At 40.0% G+C, this 23,273-nt stretch overlaps 1 protein-coding gene across 25 annotated transcripts in view; it reads right to left on the bottom strand.

The window, feature by feature from the left end:
* The window catches only part of CADPS (calcium dependent secretion activator), a 469,919-nt gene that overhangs the window by 222,500 nt on the left and 224,146 nt on the right, over positions 1 to 23,273 (bottom strand). For all 25 annotated transcript variants that reach the window (XM_045078225.1, XM_045078255.1, XM_045078257.1 and 22 more), the window contains exons 5-6: positions 18,711 to 18,944; positions 13,780 to 13,901 (exon numbers count right to left, since the gene is read on the bottom strand). In XM_045078225.1, coding sequence (XP_044934160.1) covers positions 13,780 to 13,901; positions 18,711 to 18,944 — 356 coding nt within the window. The remainder of the gene's footprint in view (positions 1 to 13,779; positions 13,902 to 18,710; positions 18,945 to 23,273) is intronic.

Raw genomic sequence — 23,273 nt, 5'->3', positions numbered from 1 at the left:
AACCAAGCACGAAATGAAACCTTGAGGGGAGAGTGAATTCATTAATTTTCTTTTTTGGTTTGGTGTCAATGTCACCCTAATGTCAGCATGTAACATTTTGTTCAAGACTCGTCTCGGCTAACGTAGAGAAAGAACAAATTTGGTTCAGCTGTAGAGTAATTTTTGCAGGGAATAAAAGACCCAGCTAGAGAATCGACTGCTCCAGGTCCCAGCTGCACATCCATTACCCACAAGGTTGTAGGAAATGCCAGGCTTGCCCTCAACTCACGCAAGGTCATTCACCAAAATGCAGGAATTACAGCTTACAAATTGGCCAGCAGTGTGTGTGTGAAGCAAGGTTGGGGGGTCATGAAGAAGCTTACACTCATGAGGGAAGGGTCAAAGGCCATGTGGGGCCAGAATGTAACCTCTAGAGCGCACAGCACTTCCCTTGGGAAGAGTAACAAATGGAGGTAAGGAGGGTTTTAGCTCTCTGTCCCCCGTGTTTCTCGAGCCTGTCCCTTTCACTCCCCTTCCTCTGCCACCACCAAGCACCCTCTTCTCCCACGTGACTATGACAGCCTCCCAACCAGTGTCCTTGCTTCCATTACTGCCCATTCCCCTTGTAGTCAGTCATTCTCCACCGGGCAGGCAGAAGTCTCTTTTATATACATAAATACCATCAAGTTACTTGCAGGCTCAAAATTCAGACTTTGAACCTTGGTCTCCAGACCCTGTGAAATCTGCCTTCAGTCGGCCTCACTGACTCACTTCCAACTCTCTTCCCTCTCACTCCGCTCCAGTTCCCCTGGCCTTTTATCTGCCCCTCAAACATGCCAGGCTCCTGCTCACAGGGTTTCTGCAATCTCTATAGTCTCTGCCCCGCATGCTCTTTCCTGGACCAGCTCCTTCTTTTTTAACTTTTGAGCTCAACTGGTCACTTCTTGGGAATACTTTCTGACCAATTTGGCTAATCCCTATGGAATCACCCAGCAAAGCTGGAGGGCCCTGAACCCACATTTTTAGCTGAATGTTAAAGGGACTGAGGGTTACAATAGATATTTGGAAAAGGTTGAGCACTGTCATCACAAAATAAACTTCTGGGAATACAAGAATCCAATAAAATTATTAACAATTTAGTCATTATTATAATTTCATTATTAAAATTTAACAGGCAGAATTTATGTATCCTTTGCTTGAGGTTGGTGGAGGAATAAAATATTTGGGCCTGCCTTGCCAGGGTGTGGACCTGTCAATGGTGACAATGACTTAGGTGTGTGTGAGGACACACACCTTTTCTTTCTTCTGCATAGGAACAGATTAGGGTAAGTTTTATCATATTTTGTTTTACACAATGAATGCTGGTACACCGAATGGGTCTACAAAGATTAGAATTATGATAGAGCCTAACCTTTATTTTTCTGCCTTATACTGCAATTTAAATTTTATAAAAAATTTCGTGGCTCAAAAGGGATATAATGCTTCTCAAGATATCAAGCTAATACATCCTTTTAATATTCATCTACTTATTTAACTGTTTGTTTTTTAATATAAAATCAATGGTTTTTAATATAAAATAAACAGTTTTATAGTTGTAAGTTATGACCTCTGTTTGACATATGACAAGTTTGATAACAAGTGTTTGTTAGCGTGTGTACAGAAGAACCACTGACTGATAGAATTCAACACAGAAAGTACATATTAAGATTTTGACTCTAATGGGTATTTGGAATGTTCCCTTATATTTCAAAATGAATATCCAGATAGTAACAATAAGCCAGAAAGTTACACCTTGCCTGTATTGTAGACAGTATCACATGATTGGCTGTAGTAGTTATTAATGTGATTACATGATCACTGGGCACACACAAGTGCAATGATGACAGATGTGACTTTGAAATAACATTTGATCATCAGGTCTTCCAAAGACAAAGGTGAAGCAAAGTTGCTACATTTTCACTGAAGGGTAAGGCCAAACCCAAACTCTGAGGCATCTCTACCCAATGATCTAAAGTGGTCTTGTCTAATGATTGTCTGTCCCATTAGACTGTGGGCGCCACAATGGCAGGATTTTTGCCTTTTTTGTTCCCTGCTCTATTCTCAGCACCATGCACAGTGTTTAGCACACAGTAGGTCCTCACACACCTGAGACAGAGGAAGGAAGGATTGACTGAATGAATGAAGTAGTGAATAGCATCTTGTGCTCTTCCCTCTGCAGTATGATGCTCCCCTTGACCTACAAGGATCTGGGGGAGCAGCAGGTAACAGGCCCTGGTATGAATTCTGGTTACAGTGGACCCAAAGAGCACAGTGAGTCCTAAAGGCTGTCACTTCTAGAGACCAGGCTGGTTCCGAGATTTTTTTTTTTAATTTTTTTTAAATTTTATTTTTTTTAAAGATTTTTATTTATTTATTTGACAGAGAGAAATCACAAGTAGATGGAGAGGCAGGCAGAGAGAGAGAGAGAAGCAGGCTCCCTGCTGAGCAGAGAGCCCGACGCGGAACTCGATCCCAGGACCCTGAGATCATGACCCGAGCCGAAGGCAGCGGCTTAACCCACTGAGCCACCCAGGTGACCCTTTTTTTTAATTTTTAATTTTTTTTGGGGTTCTGAGAATTCTTTTGTTTGGCCTCTCTCTTAAGGTAGGAGTGAGTCCTAACGGCTGCTACTTCTAAAGACCAAGCTGGTTCCGAGATTTTTTTTTTTTAATTTTTAATTTTTTTTGGTTCTGAGAATTGTTTTGTTTGGCCTCTCTCTAAGGTAGGAAAGTGAGAAAGAGAGAAGCATTTTCCAGACCCCAATTCCTGATATACCTGGCTCAGCAGACAATCACTTAGTTCTGTTGTTGGAGGAGACAGGTTGTGTGGTCTGATGCAGCGGGGAGAAAAACAAGGTGACAGCACGTGTCAGGGCAGAGCTGAGATTTCAAATGCCAAGATTCCTGCTTCCCATTCATCTCTCCTAACAGCCTTCAATTACTGATATTGCAACTCGGTTGTACTACTTAATATGTAAAGCTTTTTATGCCTTTTGTCTCTCTAGTGAATTTACAGAAGAAAAGAAATCCCAAACAAAACCTTATCTTAATTAGATGGTATGACAGTTTATTTGCTAAATGACAAGATACATCCCAATTGGCACAGATTTACTTTAACTGGTGATGCACCTAGCCATTCCTTGGGTACCTGTGTGTGTAAACACATGTGTGTTTTGTTCACTTGAAACATGATAGTGGTTTGGTGTTGAGGTGCGCTCATGCCATGGGCTCACGTCACTTTTCAGACTTATTCTGTTCTTTTGGATACTGAGCACTCATTTCAGTACGGAAAACTCTGACATAATTATCATTATGACGATTAGTATTTTAAAGAGGTTTTCAAGTCCATCACAGGGACCTTCTTCTTAGCTTCTCCCAGAGCCATTTGCCATTAAGGCTTAGCTCTGAGTCAATCAACATTTATTGATCATCTATAATGGGTAAGAGATTATAAGAAAACCAGCCTGATCCACAGATTTTCCCAAGTACAAGTAAGTCATCTACATATAAATGAACACAGTCCAAGAGAAACTAAAAAAGTGCATCTAAACTAAAAAAAGGCAACCAACTGATGGCCTTTGTTACCTGTTTTCCCTTTCACCCTGGCTCCAATGAAGACAATAATAAATTAGAAAGAGAAGAATAATAATTCTTAAATTGGTGGCAAGTGCTTTGCATATATTATTAAATTTGAATCCTCATCAACAAGCTTATAAGTATTATTAGCTTCATTTTATAGTTGAGGAAACACAGGTTTAGAAAGACTTAGTAATTCATCCAGTGTAACAAGGTCAATGGCATGATCCAAACTAAGGATTGTAAAGCTTTTACTCTTATGCTTACGTTGAACCCTTATTTTCCATATTATCACCAAAATGTTTCCAGCCAGATTCCAGCTATGAAAGGTTCCCCAGAACAGTTGCTTCACTCCAAACTCTCTGAACCACAAGCTATGGGGCAGGGTGAAAGCTTAACGTCCTTATGAAGGAATCCAGGGAACTTTGGGACTCCAGAGCTTAAGCACAGGAGTTGCAAAATTTTCCAAACAGCATGATGATTGGCATTATGAGAAGAAGAGCATCTGCATTCCCCAGAGACCCCACACTCCTCTGCACCCCTGCAGTGAGGTGAGCTTTGTATCACAGAACAGGAGGCTTTGCTGTAAAACAGATAAGACACATAGAAAGAGTGTTGGCAGCACTCTTGCCTCTCTTGAAGAAAGGTTCTGATCCAGAAAGACGCTGGAAGAACGAGCTTGTAGAGACCCAGGCTTAGGGAGCTGAGTGATATGGCTCTGCATGAGGACTCAGGAAGGACTGCTGCCCTTTTGCATTTCTCTTGCCTTCTGGAACTAGCTCTTGTATCATCAAGTTGATGTTGATGGCAGCCTATTCTGAGGGTCTGTCCCTTGGCTCTGGAAAGAAGTTGGGACAGAGTGTCCTTCCTTAACCTTAGGCAGGTTTGGCTTTTCGCTTTCCATGTATTTGGAGTCATACAGCCTGGATTTAAGAAGTTGTAGGATTTTAGGGCAGGCGTCCTAATGCTTCTGAGCTTCTTCCTTATGTGTACTGAGGACATAGAAGAGATGTATTTCTTACAGTACCAGGTAGGATTCTGTGAGATTATAGTCCATTTTTGGCTATCACTTCTTGAGAGGCTACAAAGTGCCATGGATCAAACTTAGCCACTAACATGGATCATATCTTCCAACACCAAGCCTATGGGTCAGGTTGTATTATTGTCTCAATTTCAGATTTGAAGAAACAGAAACTCAGAAAGAGAGTCTAATTGCCCAAGGCCATCCAGTCCGTGACTGGTAGAACTGGGATTTAAACCTGGCTCAACCATACATTAGCTAGCTCATTACCTGGCACCTAACAGATTTCAATGCTTGGTAGGGGCAATTGTTATTGATAATGACTTTCATGAAGGGGGTTGGTGATCATTATCATCAGCGGCTCTCCTGGGATCTTGTAGGCACCTCGAAAGGCAGGGCCATCCATGGTTTATCTTTGCAGACTCACCTATGTAGCCCCTAACAGTGCTGCTGCGTATGCGTGCCTGCAGAGCTAAGAGTCTGCAGGGAGCTGAAACACGTGTGTTTGCACTAATGTGTGATGGTCCAGTCATCACCATCTAAACGGGCAGAGATTTGACCCATGACGTAACTGTGTTTATGGAAAAGAAATGAGCCTTGTTGAATAGTTTTGCTGAATAGTCAATGCTAATTAAAAAACAAACCAACCAACCTTCTTTTAGTGGCATAGTATCTTTCAGAAAGGCAAAATGAGTTAAATGTACAGGATTTGGGGTTGGCTCCTGGCTCAGCTACTTTTTATCTGTGCAACTTTGACCAAGTTATTTAACCTCTCTGAATCTCAATATTTCCATCAGTAAAATATAGGGAATAACAGCAGTACTTATCTCAGGTATCAGTAGGGCGTTAAACAAGACATTGATTATGAAATACTTTAGCATAGCATCTGGCCTTTAGAAGGTGTTACATCAATGTAAATTACTATTTTAGACCCAGGCTATTTTTATCCCCCAACTCTCTCCCCTTCCTCCAAACAAGAATGAAGCCATGATAATAACAGCCAACATGACAGGCAGTATTTCAAATATTTTATATTTGTTAACTAACTTAATTTTCACAAGAATGTGGAAACCGAGGCACAAGAGTTAAACCAATCAGTCCAAGCTCACGCAGGCTCCCAATCCTGTGCTCTTGTCCAAAATGCCAAAATGTCCAAAATTGTTTCTATGCATTGATGAATCTAGACCAAGATTCTCTTCTCTTCTCATCAGTGAGGATAAATGGAGTTCCTGGAGTTCATGCCATTACATCATTACATATAAGAAACAATATGCCATTCCTTCCTACATTCTTCTTCCTCATCACTAGGTAACAAGTGTGGTGGTTTTTCCACACCTACAGATAAATGTATTTCCCTGGATTTCCACTAAACAATGATGGGTGATCAGTCCAGATCCCAGATTACTCCAGTATTAGGTACAAATGATAGGTAAGTTCAGGCAAGGTATACGAGGACCTGAACCAGAAAGTAAATGAACTTTGTTTCCCTTAGTCCTTAAATGGCTAGGGCAAAAAATATCTTTGTTTTATACCAACCCTATGTTGGACTATCCATGAAATCAGAACTTTCATAAATTTCTGACATTGCAATGGAGCATCACTGTGTAACTTTCAGACTTAAGCCACTACTCAATCATCCAGTTCTGAACTCCTACCAACTCTAGAAACTTCACCACCCCCGTGTTACTTGAAATTTCTGAAAACTCTGCCATAAGGTCTGCAATTATAGCTCTTCTCTGGGTTAGCTGGATGAAAAACCTATAAAATTGTTGGGGGAGCAGTGGTCTTGGATATCACTCATGAGAACATGGTGAAGCTGGAAAGCTTACTAACCTGTACAAGATGGGTGGCAAATTTAGAACAGAGCTGGGTATACCGTGAGGAGCTCCATCTCTGAAGTTGGTCTCTAGCACCTAATTCCTTTCCACCATCTACCCTGTTGCTTATTGTTTTCTCACCCAGCCTGTTTTCACTCCCCGGCTCACAAGCAAATACAAACCGGTTTTCAACAAAAGTTGTGGCTTCTTGACCAAGCCTTCTGGGCTGGGAGGCCAGATAGCTTCTGAGCACCCCGAACTGTAATTATAATTTTTCTTCTTCCCAACCCACACATCTTCTGGGAGCCTAGCAAAATTGAATTTCTGGGTCAGTGTTGGCCTTTACCACTTATGATTTAATTAACTCTGAAAAAAGCTAAGCCTCTTTCTTAGAAAGGAAAGACCAGAGAAATGGTAGCCACGCTCCAATCACTTCAACATAAACATCTCCTGGACTGTGACCTTGAACATGGGAGTATCAAGAAAGGTAAACATGAAAAGAGGTGATTCTCAGGAAGCTTCACTCCTTTGCAAATGAGATGGCCTTTACAGTTCTGAAAGCTATGGTGACTCTGGAAGAATTTATCACTCTGTGCTGGGGCACTTGGACTTTTTCCACCAGCTTTTCTCTGTGGCTCTATGTCAAAAGTCAGGTCTCTATCATTTCCCTAACCCTAATGTCTGGGAAATAGTATGTGGTCCATATTTGTTGACTGATAAACCCTTCATTCCAAATTAACTCTGGTCCTTAAAGATGCTTTAGGTTTCAAGACGGAAATCCAATCATACCTTCCCTGGCTTAAGACTCTCTGACAGCTTCTCCATGGTCTTGGAATAGAGTTCAAATCCTTCATGTGGCCTAGGAGGCCCTGAGTTGTCTGGTCCTGCCTTGATTTTCAGTCTCTTCCTGTACCACACTCCCCAACATTGACTAGTCTCTACTCATACTGCTCTCCTTTCTGGTCCTGGAACACATGGAGCTCTTTCCTATCTGAAAGCCTTTGCACTTGCTCTTAACTGCACCTGGCATCTTTTCCTTGCTATTTCCTCTTTTTTTAAAATTGAAGTATAATTAACATACATCCTTATATTAGCTTCAGGTGCACAACGTAATAATTCAAAAATTCTATACATTATTGAGTGCTTGTTATCTGTTTCACCCATCTCCCCTCTGGAAGTCACCAGTTTGTTCTCTGTATTTAGAAGTCCGCTTTTTTTTTTCTTTGTTCATTTCACATATGAGTGAAATCATATAGTATTTGTCTTTCTTTGATGGATTTATTTCACTTAGCATTATACCTTCCAGATCCATCCATGCTGCCTTGCAAATGCCAAAAATCTTATTCTTTTTTATGGCTGAGTAATATTCACACACACACACACACACACACACTCCACACACATCTTCTTTATCTATTCATCTATGAATGGACAGTTGGATTTCTTCCATATCTTGACTATTATAAATAATGTGGCAATAAACACATGGGTACATATATCTTTTTGAATTAGTGTTTTCATTTTCTTTGGGTAAATACCTAGTTATCGAGTTACTGGGTCATTCCTTATCCTTCAAGTAGAAACTGACACATTACCTACTCTGAATAGGGTTTCTTGGCCACCGGAGTACCCTACCTCCCCATTACTTTTCATTGCAGCAGTCTATTCATTTCTTTTGGAACCAAATTATAATCTACTATTATCTTATATATTTATTTATTCATTTGTTTATTGCCTAAGTCCTTTACTAGAATGTACATTCTACGAGACCAAAGCTTGATCTATGTCTTTCATGGGTGTAGCCCCAGCACAAGGTGGACCCAAGGAAGTATGTACACTTGTTGAGGGTAAGCAAGTGCCTATCCTCTATATCATCCTCTTGTATCTAAATTTCAAAGAAGCCATTCAGGAAAGATAGTCTGTATCCATTTAAATCATTCCAAGGCCCAGTACACTGAAAACATTTTTGTTTACACTGAAAAAGGAGTACCATTAAGATGATACATGAGGCAAGGATTTGGCTGGCACAAGTTCCTTTCTTGACTTTGTAACTGATTTACTGTGGGGGTGATTTAATGCAACTCCATTTGTATGAGTAATTTGGGTGTAATAAGCCTGGCCCATTTTGAGTTGCCATTAGGACAAATAATATATTTCAGAGAAGAAAAATGTTATAGAAAGTCATTGCATTTTGTTTTTATTTTTTGCCTTAATGTGGTCTCATTAGATAAGGTGCCACTGAAAAATGCTAGGGCTATGACAAGATTTACCAGCGAGGGCATCTTATTTTCTTCTTCCTTTGGAAAGTGGCAGGAAACAGTCTGGTTGTGTTTTCTAATTCCTGACAATAATGAAATCCATACGTCACAAAGCCTGTGGCTTGTCAGGGAATAATAAACTGCTTAAATAATCAAATGTCAAGTAGCATCCTTGGTTTCCATTCAGAAGAATGTAATTTTGGATAACTTAGCACAATATTGGACTGCCAACTAAAACTGCCTTCCTTTTTAGACCAATTACTTAAATTTCTCTAGCATTTAACCCTCAGGGCTTGCTTTCTTTAGAAGGTAACTTACATGGTACAAAACCATCAAGAAAGTCACTTTGAAGTATATCTCCCACTCAGGGAATATGTTCTATTTCTTTACATCAGTTTTCCCAAAATAAAGTATTTTGCATACCATCTTCCCCATCTTTGCTATTCCCACATATCAACACAGCTTCTGTGATTATTATTATTTTTTAAATCCTATCCAGGTACCACATGGGCTATTATTTACTTAATGTATTTTATTTAAATCAATTCACTTTTAAATGTTACTATATTTCTTTAAAAAAGAACACTTATGTCGCTGATGCAGAAGACAAAACACTACCATGAATGGAAGGTAACACAAATTAGAAACTGTTATTGCTTTACCTGTTTATTTATTCATGTGTTTACTAACTGTGCCCTTTACTAGAATGTCCACTCTATGAGGTCAAAACTGGATCTATGTCAAGGCTCTAGCCCCAGCCCGAGGTAGACATAAAGAAGGCATCGAATGTACCCTTGTCGAGGGAGTGCAAGTGCCTATCCCTCCCGTCTTTCCCTTAAATCTACATTTCAAAGGAGACATCCAGAAAAGTCACTCTCTTTCCCTTGAAACCATTCCAAGACCCGGTACAGAAAATATTTTTGGGTAAGTGAGATCTAAACAATGCTATGAAATTCTAGTGGGAGGCTTTGGTCTGCAGAAGACGCAGAACCTGAGGCTTCTGAAGGTGTTAAAGATTTACTAGAACCAAATAAAGATGTTCTCCTGGACCTGATCAGAACAGATAAACAAATAGAGAAGCAATGACTTCCTTATCACATGACTTGATTTTACTCAAAGCCATGTCTTGATCAAACCTAACATAATCTGTTATCCGCAGACCTAAGAGTGCTGTCCTTTGAAAAACACCCGGCATGGGAAGAAAAGTCTGCTCTGTTTCATAGGAGATAGACAAATACATCTGAGTTCTTGAATCCACAAAGTATTTCTCTTCTCCATTCTCATGCCTGCCTGAGACTGCCTGCCTAAAGACACGATTTCAATTACTTCTGCCTCAGCACCTCCATTGCTTTCCCACAGAAGCAAAAAAACAATATATTACAAATGGAGGCAATATTCTTTGAAATAAACATATTGCTTGAAAACTTGTGATAACATATTTTCCTGGCTTTCCATGTTAAGACCCAGGAGAGGAGGACAACTGAATTGAGAGGAAATAACGTCTGCTTGAAAATGTCCCACATTTAGCATCCAGATTGATAAAATGAAGGATGAACAGAGAACACACATACACACACAAACGCACACACCTCATTTTTTCCAATCACAAAGTGTATTTAATTCATGAACACAGCATTCTTATATTATGCATCTGATCCAAAATGATCATGCCGGGCAGGGCCCTGGTTTTAAGTGAAGAAACAGTACTGGCTTAGGAAGTGAGGGAGAACTTGGAACTCCCATTACTAGGTTTGGACAATATGGACTAGCATTTCCAATGGATGCTACTAGGTATTAGTTGAAATAAGTTTGGGGAACTCATGAATAATCAAAGGCAAATAGGTTTATGTACTGTTGGAAATCTTCAAAGGTTTTTAAATGCTGATGAACACTGAAAAACTTATAAAGAGATGAAATGTTTTGCATTTCCCAATTAATCATGGTACCACTCTCCCTGCCCTTGTTTTCAGTGAAGACGTCTCCACATTAATGTTCTAAAAAAACACACTCTTGGACAAAGTGGGTCATGCGATGTACTTCTGGATTTGTGACTGTACTTGGTAAAAACAAACAAACAAACAAACAAACCCAAACAATAAAACAAGAGTCAAATTCCTTGTAGACACCTGATGAGATAAGATGTGGGTTTCCAGTTATTGGGTAAAATACCTAGTAGCGGCAACAACAGAATTAATGAGTAACAAATAAAACTAGCTTGAATTGAATTTTGATTTCAGAATGTATAAATAAAGTATGGGCATCAGCAGGCTGTAAGAATAGTCAAAGACAAGATTCAGAAGATGAGGAGGGCAGAAAAAGGGCTAACCTTGTCAGATGATAAAGGGGAGTTACTAGGACAGACTGAAGATAACCTTCCAAATGATACTTTTTGGGGTAATCAAAATCAAGTAGCAGACATGATAGTGAGGGATTGATAATGGGAAAAATTATAAGTAGAAGTAAAGAAGAAAAGCAGAATGTATGTTTCAAAGGAAAAAAAAAAGATAGGATTCTGAATAAGTCCAAACTTAGGGAGAGAGGAAGAAAATATACCTGTACCAACAGGCTCATTCATCCAACCATGTCAAGCCAGAGGCAGAGAAAAACTTCTAGAACTGAATGATGACAAAGAAAAAGGTAAAGAAGAGAACTGGGAAAAGAATTGTAGATTTAGAAGGATGATGAGTAGAGGTTTAAAGAGAATTCATATAGAAAGGATAAAAAAAGAGACAGCAGGAAACACAAGCATTGCCAGATTTCAGACTGTGTATATCTCCTTGGGATACTAAGAAATGGCATATACAGGGCACTTACACTTGTTCTCCTTTGGCAGACATAACAAGTTGATCATGCACTATTTTCCTCTGAATATAGATTTGCCCTCAGAACTCTTCTTAACATAGCACTCAAAGTAGCCACTCCTGACTGAATTGACTGGACCCTAGCCATGAAAACTTGCATTCTTCACGTATTTAAAAACAAGCAGGCAAACAAGCAAATCCTCTGTGAGGTTTTAGTAATACCTGCTCACTGATGGAAGAAAAATTAAAATATTATAACTTTGGCTGGAAAAGCAAAATGTTTTAGGGTGAGATGTTTATGAATATGGACATAATAAAGCACATGTGTGGATATGAGTAAATATATATGTGAAATATGAGTATTTCAAGTAGGTAGACCGAAGTGTTCCATATTTATTTGTAATCTGAAACTCGGTTTTAAATATTCATAAGCACATGAAAATCAGCTCATCACTTACCCTGGCAGCTGAAAACTGTAAGCCTAATAAAATGATATGAATAATGTTTTAAGATAAAATAGTTCATATGAAACAACATCCTGTTAGAATAATCAGAGATTTCTCCTTCCTTCTCTATCTTAGGACACCATATTAGGCCCAACATCCAAAAAGTTGGCAGAAATACCAAATAGGTTTTTCTTCCCCCACATATGACACATTTTTAAAAACACGTATCAATAATGCAGCATAACATAATAGCATTGATAAGGGTCAGGCCATGGCGGCCCGTGTGGGGAAAATGAGGATTTTGTCAGGCAGTAAAAAAGAAACTGCATTCATTTTCAGTTTAAAACTAAGTTTAAAAAAAGGGAGGAAAGATAATGTGCGACGAGTTGTATTGGTTTCCATTTCATCTCGCTTCCATTCGTCAGTTTCGCCCAGGTTCCCAGCATCTGAGGCCTTTGTCTACTCATGCAAAGAACCACTCCAAGGCATACAATGCCCTCAGATTTCCTCTAGTCCTGGAAACATTCAGTGCTTTCTCTGAACCATTTTGTTTGAACACGCTGGTACGTTATTCCTGTTCTGCTAAATAGTTCATAATTCTCCGGAGAAGGAGAGGCAGTACATTGCTATCAGGGGTTACTGTTTTTATGACTTTTATGGATTAACAACAATAAAAAAAGAAAGCTCGTTAGTCTAGGCTGGCTTAATTGAGATAGAAGAGAAATTAGGTGGTTAGGGAGGTAACAAAAACAGTGACCCCTCCTGAATTGCTGAGGCCTGAGAGTCTACTGACCTAGATGAATTGATCATCATTATTCTTACGAACCACTGCTGGAGAATCCTAGCTGGTCTCCTGCATCAACTCTGGCTCTCTCTGCTATAGCCACAGTGATTTTTTAAAAACACATATCTAATCACTTATCTCTGTACTTCCTTCTCACGGTCTAGCAAGGCTCTCCATTGTGTGGTCCCTTCTTGTCTCACTGGCAGTTTCTGGCATACCTTGTTCTCTGAGCTCTAGTCCTACCAAAACGTCTTTCCATTCTGCTTTCCCATAGGGCCTTCGTTAACCACAGGGCCTTTATACAAGCTGACTGCCTGGAATGCTCTTTCTATTCCCACCCCATCTCATTCAACTTTTATAATACAAGCCCAAATTTCTCATAACTCCTACAGAAGGCCTACTCTGACTCTGTCCCCACAAAGTGACTTAGGTCCCCTGCTACCTCCTCTCAAAGCACTCTTTCCTTTTCAGCATTTGTAACTATTTGTAATTATATATTTATGTGATTATATTTCTGATCCTTCCACTCAATGGTGAGCTCTGTAGGGCTAAAGCAGTGACTACCTTCCTCTCCACTGGGCAACACTACCTTGTACACACACACTGAGCATTTGACAAATATGCATTGACCAAATGAATTAATGTATCATATTTAATATAACACACTGCTTTACTGACATAGTCATAATTGTGGCACATAGAGAAAGATTTTGAAAAAAATCTCTTAATCCACGAACCAAATATCATTCAGTAAATTTAATATAACAGATTTGTATCAAACTTTCCTACACATTCTGTTAAAGGATTGAAACTAACGTGATTACATAGAGCTCCAGAAAGGAGATTGTTTCTTTACTTTCCTTCTATTCTCTGAAAAAACTGCAATCCTTTTATGGCTGCCGAATAAGAATGTAATCAAGTCATCTTGTTTGGAAAACAAACAAGGAACATGCCTTCTAGAACCTTCTGGGGAAACCAGACCTTTAACTTGGAGTTAGACACAATGAAGCCCATGAGAACCACCTTCTGGAAGATGAGCAGTGGAGGAGCAGAACTTACGTTGGTTTAGAAGCCTCGGCCTGGTCAGTCTGTAGTTTCTCTCCTCCTTCGACTTCCATTGTGCAATATACAATGCGATTGGGAGCCAAGGATTTGAGGCCTTGGACTTCCATGATCACCACCTGGAAAGAGAATCACACATGGTGGAGGTTACTCCCAAAGCCCATGGACAGCATCACTCGGAAGAAAATATAGAGGTGGGAAGAAGTGACCAAAAAAACCCAACAAGTTTCTGGCAGTTTCTATCAGTTTGCTATCAGCCAGGCTGGTCCCAGTCTAGCATGAAGATACAATTCTTGGGAGTGTAACTTTTTGCCTCCTGGATGGAAAGACAACCCTCACCACGTTAGAAGCTCATAGGGTCAGACAGGTAATGTGAAATGGGTTTCTCTTTTTCTGGCTTTAATGCACAGGATCCTTTTTCATTTCTACAAATAAACAGGCTCTCTCTTATTTTCTTTAAAAATAGTCTAACTTTTAATTCAGAACTTGGCAGAGACAAAGGCCCAGAAATTACTTTTCCCTTTTCTCTTAGCAAATGCTAAGATAAAGGGCAAAGAACCATTCAGCATTAAAGGCAGAGAGACAGCAGGGAGTAGTGGGGCCTGGGGCAAAATAGGAGAGCATATGCTCCATCTAAACAGAGCAGTTGGCACCCAGTTGCAGCCCACTGTGGCCTTGTCTTTCCTTAGTCCGGAGTTGCCAGATACTGCAGTTTTTCCTACCCAGAAAACGGAAATCTGATTCAGAATGAAAGTCAGAAATCTGATTTTGAAGTTTTGACAATAATCCAAAAAGGGAGGAATAAAATACACAAACTCTGGGCAGGCCAACATTGTTGAATCAAAACAAAAACACATCTGCAGCTGCATACTCTCTGTTCTAGACTGAGGAAAAAAGCTGGTGTTTTGCTGGACCAAAATATATCATTTACAATTCTCGGCACTTCCAACCGCTACCTTTAACTCCATTCAATCACCTGAGATTCTCATATTCAGTGGTATATCCTGTCATTTATTAGAGGGGAGAAGACTGGAGGGGCGGATAGAGCAAATAAACCGATTTAAAAATCTGAAACAAATGACCTGTATCAGGGATCTATAGTAAGCAAGGGATACTAAAATATCACTCAGTTGTACTCCAAAAGAGGTAATGGCAGGACACACAGAGAAGGATATGGTTGTGCAAAAAATGTACACTTCCAGGGCACCTGGGTGGCTCAGTGGGTTAAGCCTCTGCCTTCGGCTCAGGTCATGATCTCAGGGTCCTAGGATCGAGCCTCGCATCAGGCTCTCTGCTCAGTGGAGAGCCTGCTTCCCCCCCCTCCCAACTCTGCCTGCCTCTCTGCCTACTTGTGATCTCTCTCTCTCTCTGTGTCAAATAAATAATCTTTTAAAAAAATGTACACTTCCTTCTTTTATTTCAAAATTTGTACTTACACTCTAGTTAGTTAACATGCAGTGCAATATTGGTTTAGGGAGTAGAATTTAGTGATTTGTCACTTACATACAACACCCAGTGTGTACACTTCTTCAATGTGCTTGATTCAAGGAAGAACAATAGGACTGGCCTTGAACCAAGTCAGATTTGCTGTTGAAAAGCCCAGTGGTTCTCAATCTTGATGTAAACCAGAAATATCTGGAGGGCTTTCTAAACCCAGATATTCTGGGCTCCACCCCCAGAATTTCTGATAAGCAGGTCTGGGATGGAGCCCAAGCCTTTTTTATTTCTAGTAATTCCCCTGGTGCTGCTGATGCTGATGATCCAGGAGCCGTACTTTGAGAACCACTCTCACTCACGTGACGTGGAGCAAATGGCCTGGCTTTGAAGTCAGACCACTTTTCTTTCAAATCTCCCGAGTCTCAGTCTTTTCATCTGTAAAATGAGGATAACAACATATGCCCTATATCCCTCCATGGCTGTTACGTGAGGACCAAATACGATGATGTATGTAACTGAGAATGTTTATACTGGAAAGAACCATACAAATGAGAGGAAATGAGAGGCACAGGAGCAAGAACAGCATTTTTTTGTAATTTGAAAGATTTCGTTCACATCCTGAATCTGCATTTTCACTAGCCGTATAATTACTTGTAAGTTCCTTAACCTCTCTGTGGCTTTTTTTCCCCCACATTTGCAAATGGTTCAAAAGATTGTTGTGAGGATTCACAGATGTTGTTTTCCATCAGAACACTCCCCTGTGCAAGGCTGGGCCACTGGGCAACCTGGACCTCAGTTCTCCTGCTGCGGTTCACTGCTCTACATCACTGTCCTTCCCCGCCTTGCAATTCTGATGTGCATGAAACATGTCTTGTACCAACCTGCAAGTCCAAACCCAGTCTGCCCTGAGGAGATGACCTTCCTCTACCTCCCTCTTCTCACCAACCCCCCACTGGGTCACCCAACATACAGACGCACAATGATTGCTGCTGGCAGTTTTAGTACATGTGCAATTTGCTGTTCCAAGTAAAAAGTATTTGGGAAGCCTAGGGCATTTCATTCTGTACTTGTGCTTACATATTAAAGCCCGTTTGAACCATGTGCACATGGGAGTGTGGTTGGGGACTCACTCACAACTATATTTCAGATAATCAGCTGTATAATATTGAGTCCTGGTAAAGAATTAAGAAATTACGGATTTAAAAACTTCATGAAAATCAATAAACCACTTTTTCCCCCACATTCTGTAGAAAGACAAGAGGCAGTACGGAATAAATTGCCACCTCTAATTGGCAATAATCAAATTCAAAGACACCTAAGAAAAAGCACTCAGTCCCTCAGGTGGCGGTATTAAAAAAGAAAGAAAGGAAGGAAGTTTCTGTGAAATTACACGGATGATGTTTTCACACACCAAGTGCCCTATATTTAACTGAATACTGCTTCTTCCAACTGCAAAATACATGTTGAAACACTGTAATATGACTATCTTGATCAGAACTGAGCATAGTAAAACAAATTATCTGCAGTTCATTCACAGCAAGCATTAATGATGTTCTAGAAAATGAACCTAGTCTTCACAAATCCTAACTAAATCTACAGAAATTTGATCTATTTTCTTGGTCTTCCCAAGTCTAGGGCTATCGTAAAATCCTTGTGGGGTTCTGAGCTTGAATAAGTTACTAATGGTTCTCGAACTTCAGGTCACAGAAGAGGCACTGGGTGGCTTATTAAAATGTGCATTTCGTGGTGCATCCCACCCAGAGATTCCTTCCGAGACCACTGACATATTTTACAGATCATATAATTAACCCATTTCAAGTGTACAATGCAATGATTTTAGTAAATTTACTAAGTTGCATGACTATCATCACAAATTAGTTTTAGAACATTCTTATCTCCTCCAGTAATGTCCCTCATGTCCATTTTCACCTCCTGCCCCAGGCGACGCTAATCTGATCAAAATCTCTAAAATCTAGAGATTTGCCTTTTCTAGACATTTTATATCAATGGAATCAAACAACATGTGTCTCTGTGTCTGTCTTCTTTCACTAAGCAGAATGTTTCTGACATTCATCTACATCAAAGCATGTTATCTGTAGTTTGTTTCTTTCAATTGCTGAGTAGTAACTCTTTGTATGGATGTACCACATTTTGTCTACCCATTTATTAGTGAATACACATATAGATTGTTTGTATTTTTGGCTAGTAAGAATAATGCTGCTATAAACATTTGGGGAGCAAATGATTTTATGGGGACATGTGTTTTCATTTTTCTTGGGTAGCTACCTTAGAGTTGCATTCTACACATGGTAATTTCTTGGGTAGCTACCTTAGAGTTGCATTCTACACATGGTAATTTTTTTTTCCCAAAGATTTTATCTATTTATTTGGCACAGAGAGAGAGATCACATGTAGGCAGAGAGGCAGGCAGAGAGAGAGGGGGAAGCAGGTTCCCTGCTGAGCAGAGAGCCTGACGTGGGGCTCAATCCCAGGACCCTGAGACCATGGCCTGAGCCGAAGGCAGAGCCTTGACCCACTGAGCTACCCAGGTGCCCCAGTTTATGTTTAACTTTTTGAGAAACCACCAAACTATTTTCCAAAGTGCCTACAGCATGTTGTATTTCCCCTGCCTCAAGATTTGGGTCAGCAGGTCTGGGTGATGCCAGGAATCTGCACACTAACCAGTTTCCCAGGCAATTCCAATGTAGCCAGATTGGATCCACTCCCTAAATTATATGTATGAAGAACAAATGTAAGTAGAAGTTATAGAAAATTGATTAGCATGTGGAACCTTCTGTCACAGTCCCAGTCTGTACACGTTTTTTTTTTTTTTTTTCAGGTGATGAGATCAGTAAAAATGTCTCCACTGCAACAAGAGGCTTTCTACGGTGTAGCCAACAGGAGACATGACAGGAAAGAAAATCTACAACTCATCAAATGATGCTAGGTATTTCTCTCATAACCATGACACAGGATGCCAAAATTTTAAACTTTCTAGATTATATAAGGTCTTTACAAAATCCTTGAGCACTGCTTTAAGATGAAAAATAATGCAAGATTAAGTAGGTGGTTCTTTTTTTTTGTTTTTTTTTAAAGATTTTATTTATTTATTTGACAGAGAGAGATCACAAGTAGGCAGAGAGGCAGGCAGAGAGAGAGAGGGAAGCAGGCTCCCCACTGAGCAGAGAGCCCGATGCGGGACTCGATCCCAGGACCCTGAGATCATGACCTGAGCCAAAGGCAGCGGCTTAATCCACTGAGCCACCCAGGCACCCAAGTAGGTGGTTCTTAAGACTGCATTTCCTTAAGGAAAGCATGGGCTCCTGGAGATGGGGAATCACTTACTGATTAGCTGACCTATGCTTAGCAAGCTGTTATTTTAATAACTGGTCTGGGGGTGCAAGGAGTAAAGCAAGCTAGCTGTGGTGCGTCTAATCACCCACATCCTGCTGGCTGTGCCAGAAGATGTTTAAGGGTTTAGGGCTTTTTACCTCCAGAGAGAAAGATAGCACAACGTCTGATTTGGAGAGCTGGTTCTCACTCTCCTCGCCCATGTCGATAATAGAAGCATTGTGGCTTCGTTTGAGTTTCTGAAGCTTGAACTCGCCGCCTTTGGACACTGGCATGCTCTCTAAGTTGGCCATGAGCAGGTTGACTGATGACTTCAGCTCCTCAATGTACATGTTTTCCATTTCTTTGGATACAAACTTGGGAAATTTGCGCTCCTTAAAAAGAAAAAGAAAAGTATGAGCAGAAAAGTAAATAGAGACCTGATTTACATAGAAGGCTTCCATCTTACAGCCCAGAGTTATAATAACATCTACCACTGGTGAAATTTTGCTCAGATATTGTGCTGTTGTGCTAGAAAAATGTTCAACCTAGCTGAGTTGATAGCTGCTTGCCTTCTAGTTATTTACACTCTCTAACAGCTGAGAGATATATACATAAACATATAGTAAGAAAGAGTCAAATGTTTTATTATAGTCCAATTTCCCCCCCAGTTTTCTCCAGAAAATTTGATTTGTGGAAAGAAAAATGGGGTGATATTTTTTAAATCTGGTTTCGGTTGAAACAGTTTTTCTTTTTAGCAAAATGCAATCAGTTGTTTTTAAGTTTAGAGACAGAAAGACACCCTATTTCTGGATACATATAGAGATTTTCTCACATGAATAATTCAAGAGGAGCTCATTTGAGATGTTTCAAACATAGCCTGTAGCTATTTCTAAAAGGAATAGTAGAAAGAATAGTTACTGTTTTCAAGAAAAATTGAAAAAATTAATGAAGTGATGAAAAACATGATTAAAATTCTTTAGAAAAGAAGATTAAAAGAATTCAGTATAAAAACTGACCTCTATTTTTTCCTTCCTTGCTTATGAATTCAGTTGTAATTGCAACATGCTTTAACTATGCTATTTAATTCTTTATACCTCTAAGCTGTCCAAGTGCCTTAAATATACTTTGGATTAATCACCTTCTCAAAGAATCATTTTCCACTTGAAACATGAACTTGCCCTCCTTAGTCTTGGTTCATACTGATCAGGTTGAGGGGCAAGGTACATCAGTTTGACTTTTTTTTGGGGGGGGGGCACAAGTGATAGAAAAACCCAGTTTGGAACTGGCTTAATCAATGAAGGGAATTTATTGGTCTGAAATGTCCTGGGGGTAGACCAGCTCTCAGGGAGGCTGGAATCAGGACTCTGATGATATCACAACTGAATTTTTTCCCCAAATCTTGGTTTGGGTTTCTTTGAGTTGGCCCAATGCTCAGTCTGGCTCCCCTTAATGTCACAGAAGGGTTGCCAAAGATCTGCACCTTATAACATCACATTATGCTATCTAAAGGAAGGATGACTATCTCTTCTTGTAATGTCTTTTATTCCAAAATTCTCACCCAAAGTCTGACTTATGTATATACTCTGAACCACCTTTTATGGCTGGTGATATGTTGTGTTGAGTTGCTTAGGCATGAGTTATTTCCTTCGTCCCTGTGGCTGAGGATAGAATTCCACCTGGATCACATGGGACATGAATTGGTTTACCAATTCTGGGTGACCAAAAAAATAAGATGCATAGTATGTGGGTACCTAGTATGTGGGACCCAAATCAACCAACTAATTCAATTAAGTGGCAAACAGTCAACTGGATTTACCCTCTCCAGCAAGTGAACTGAGAGACACTGAGATTGCAATTATCAGTGGAGCTGAAATAGCAACATCATGTAGACTCATGGGAGCTGCCATGTTGGAACACATGAAAGACTAAGACACTTCACAAAGAAGTGAGAGAAGGAGGTAGAGAGAGGATAGAGGTAGAGACTAACAGAGGGAGGGAGGAAAGGCAGGAAGGTGAGAGAAAGGGGAGAAGAAAAAAGAAGTTATTTAGGGTCACAAATAACTTATGAATTTTTATTGTTTTTATTTATTGTTTATTGTTTTTATTGTTTTGCTAATTCCCATAAAGTCCACCTATTTTTCCTGTTGGATCTTTTGTGATGTTTTCTTCTCCTTTCAATAAGTCTCCTCACACACTAGAAGGGTATTTCTAGAAGGGTATTTCTTTCTTGCTACCATAGAGGTTTCACTAAAATTCATATCGTAAATCCTCTGTATAGAGCTTGGAGATGTCTTTGTGCTATGCCAGTCTTCTTCCTCTCCAGGGGCTGTCATAAGCCTTCCCCTTTTCCCTTTGCCTCCTTAGGTAATTCTCAGTCATCTTGCCATCTTCTATATATCAGCCTCAAAATTTTATTTCCCTAGGTTGAATCCCTTTATGATACTTTCTTATAATACCTAGGCTCAACTTTTTGGTAACTTATTAAAATTAATAGAAAATGGTGAGATTTATTTATTGTTTATCTTTCCCGCTAGGCCACGATGTCTGTCTTGATACCCTTGATGAATTCTTATTCTCTAGAATAATCTTTGGCACATAGTAAGTACACATATGAGTTGAGTGAATGAATGGATGGCTTGTCAAACTGTCTGTATTAAGTTATCAGTGCAGCTAAAACTCAGTCATGAGGTGGAGGCGGAGAGATGATGAAATAGTTCTGGAAGAACAGTGAGATTTTGCTTTTCTGTGTAAATGAGCATGGGGGTCTGAAATCTACCCAGCAACCTTTGAGTGCTTGTTCCTTCTGGAGCCTTTTAATATAATCATTTCCTGCTTTATGGTTGGGCTCAGTCCACCAGTGAATGTTTCTAAACACACTGGGTGAAAGTAAAAGGAGAAGCAGGATAGACACCTCTGAAATAACATACTAGGTTGATGAGCTCAACGAGAACTAGGAATGATTCAAGGTAAGAATCTTAATTCTAAAATTTTGCACAGTAGGCTTCCTTTTTCTTCTTATCATTCTTGGACTCAATCTTGGATAACTGTGAGCCTCAAAGACTTGGACAAACTTTATGAAAAAGACCACAGAGATGTGAGGACTTGGCTGCTGGTCCACCATCACTTAGAAAATATTTACTACCACCAACACTGTGCCTGGTTTAGTGTTAGACACTGGGGGGATCATGATGAAAGGATGTGAACTGTTACCCTGAAGCTTACAATCAGTGGGGAGAAAGATCTACTGGGGAAGCAACAAGGTAGATGTTGTAACAGCAGGGTATGAGACACGAGACAGGCAAGAGCTGAGAGAATCAGGACTGGCTTTCCAGAGGAGGCAATCTTCAGGCTGAGAGTCTGACGGATGAGGAAGAGTTTGCCACCAGCTTGAGTTGGCTGGGACAGAATCATTGTTCTTCTCTTCTTTCCATGAAAAATATACAAGTAACCATGAACCAAGAAGGTCGTATTACTATATATGACCACAAACATTTTCTCATCTTGTTGAGAGCAAAGGAAAGAGTGAGGGAAGTTAATTCATGGTCAAAAAGTGGTCCCCAAGGCCATGTTAGAAGACACCAAGCAGGTTATATACCAGCAGCCTGAGGTCTGTTCCACTGACTTCTTTACTCCTCACGTTGGGGCTCAAACCTCATAACTATATGGGATGCTTGGGAAAATGGGTAAGTGGTATCTCTCAATTTTTACTGGCAGCTGCTAGCCTTGCAGTTGCCACGGAGATGAAGAGAAAAACCGTCGTGTCTGTGAAGTGGATTCTTTTCCTACTAATCAGCACTGAGAGACCTTACCATCCTGTTTTATCACATCCACCTTTAGGACTCACTCATTGTCTCTTAACTCTATAGTCTTGAGGTTTTGCAAGAAGACTCAGTGGTTACAGACAATACCATTTTAGCCCAGAGTTAGAGTCCAACAAACTTGATGCAGCAGAATATAGGAAAAATCCAAAGAATGATCTCTCCTCCCAGAACTTAGACAGTTCCTAATGACATCATAAAAAGAGGCTCATAAAACTCAAGTCTGCAAGGGAAAACAAGGACATTTTTCTGCCTTGGGTACTAAAGCCTTGAGAAGAAATAGCATGCTGTCAATCTAGCCTGAGGTTCTTGAGGGGAGTTTTCAGCAGCAGACCCATTACAAACACATTTCAAAGCTGAAGTTGTGCCAAAATGAGGAAAATGTAGTCGTCCATCTTGATTGCTACTTTTCCCAGGCATAAAAGTAAATTAGCCTTGACAAAAACACTGTTTATTCATATCGCTTTATGAGAGACATAGCATATGGGTGGACAAAGTCTTCCAAAGAAAATCTCTACTGTCTATTTATTTCATTCAGGACTGATACCATTCCTCAATGGGGATGGCCTCCCAAGGACAATTCCTAACAGGGTTATTTATGTCGAGGCACATGGAGTGGTTTTTTGGAACATCTTGAGAAATAGCATTTGAAAGTGCTAACAGTTCTGTCAGCCATCTACTTTTCTGTCTTTGCATTTTTATCCATAGAGGAGGAAGTGGGTACATATAAAAGCAGACAAAGGTACCGCCACTCAGACCATGCTTAGATTCCAAAGGCTCAAATGACAAACTGATAGACGATCAGAAGGAAGATGTGGCAGAAAGACACTTTCTAGATACAAAGCTCAGCGACAGTGTCACACTTATTCAAAACAATCTCTCAAGCAATTCCTGGGCTCCTAT

The sequence above is a fragment of the Mustela putorius genome, unplaced genomic scaffold (genome assembly GCF_011764305.1).
Source record: "Mustela putorius furo isolate JIRA1106 unplaced genomic scaffold, ASM1176430v1.1 tig00000095_pilon_pilon_pilon, whole genome shotgun sequence".
NCBI classification, from domain to species: domain Eukaryota; kingdom Metazoa; phylum Chordata; class Mammalia; order Carnivora; family Mustelidae; genus Mustela; species Mustela putorius.
Note: the sequence above shows the minus strand (reverse complement) of the source record. Positions and strands in the feature narration are given on the sequence as shown.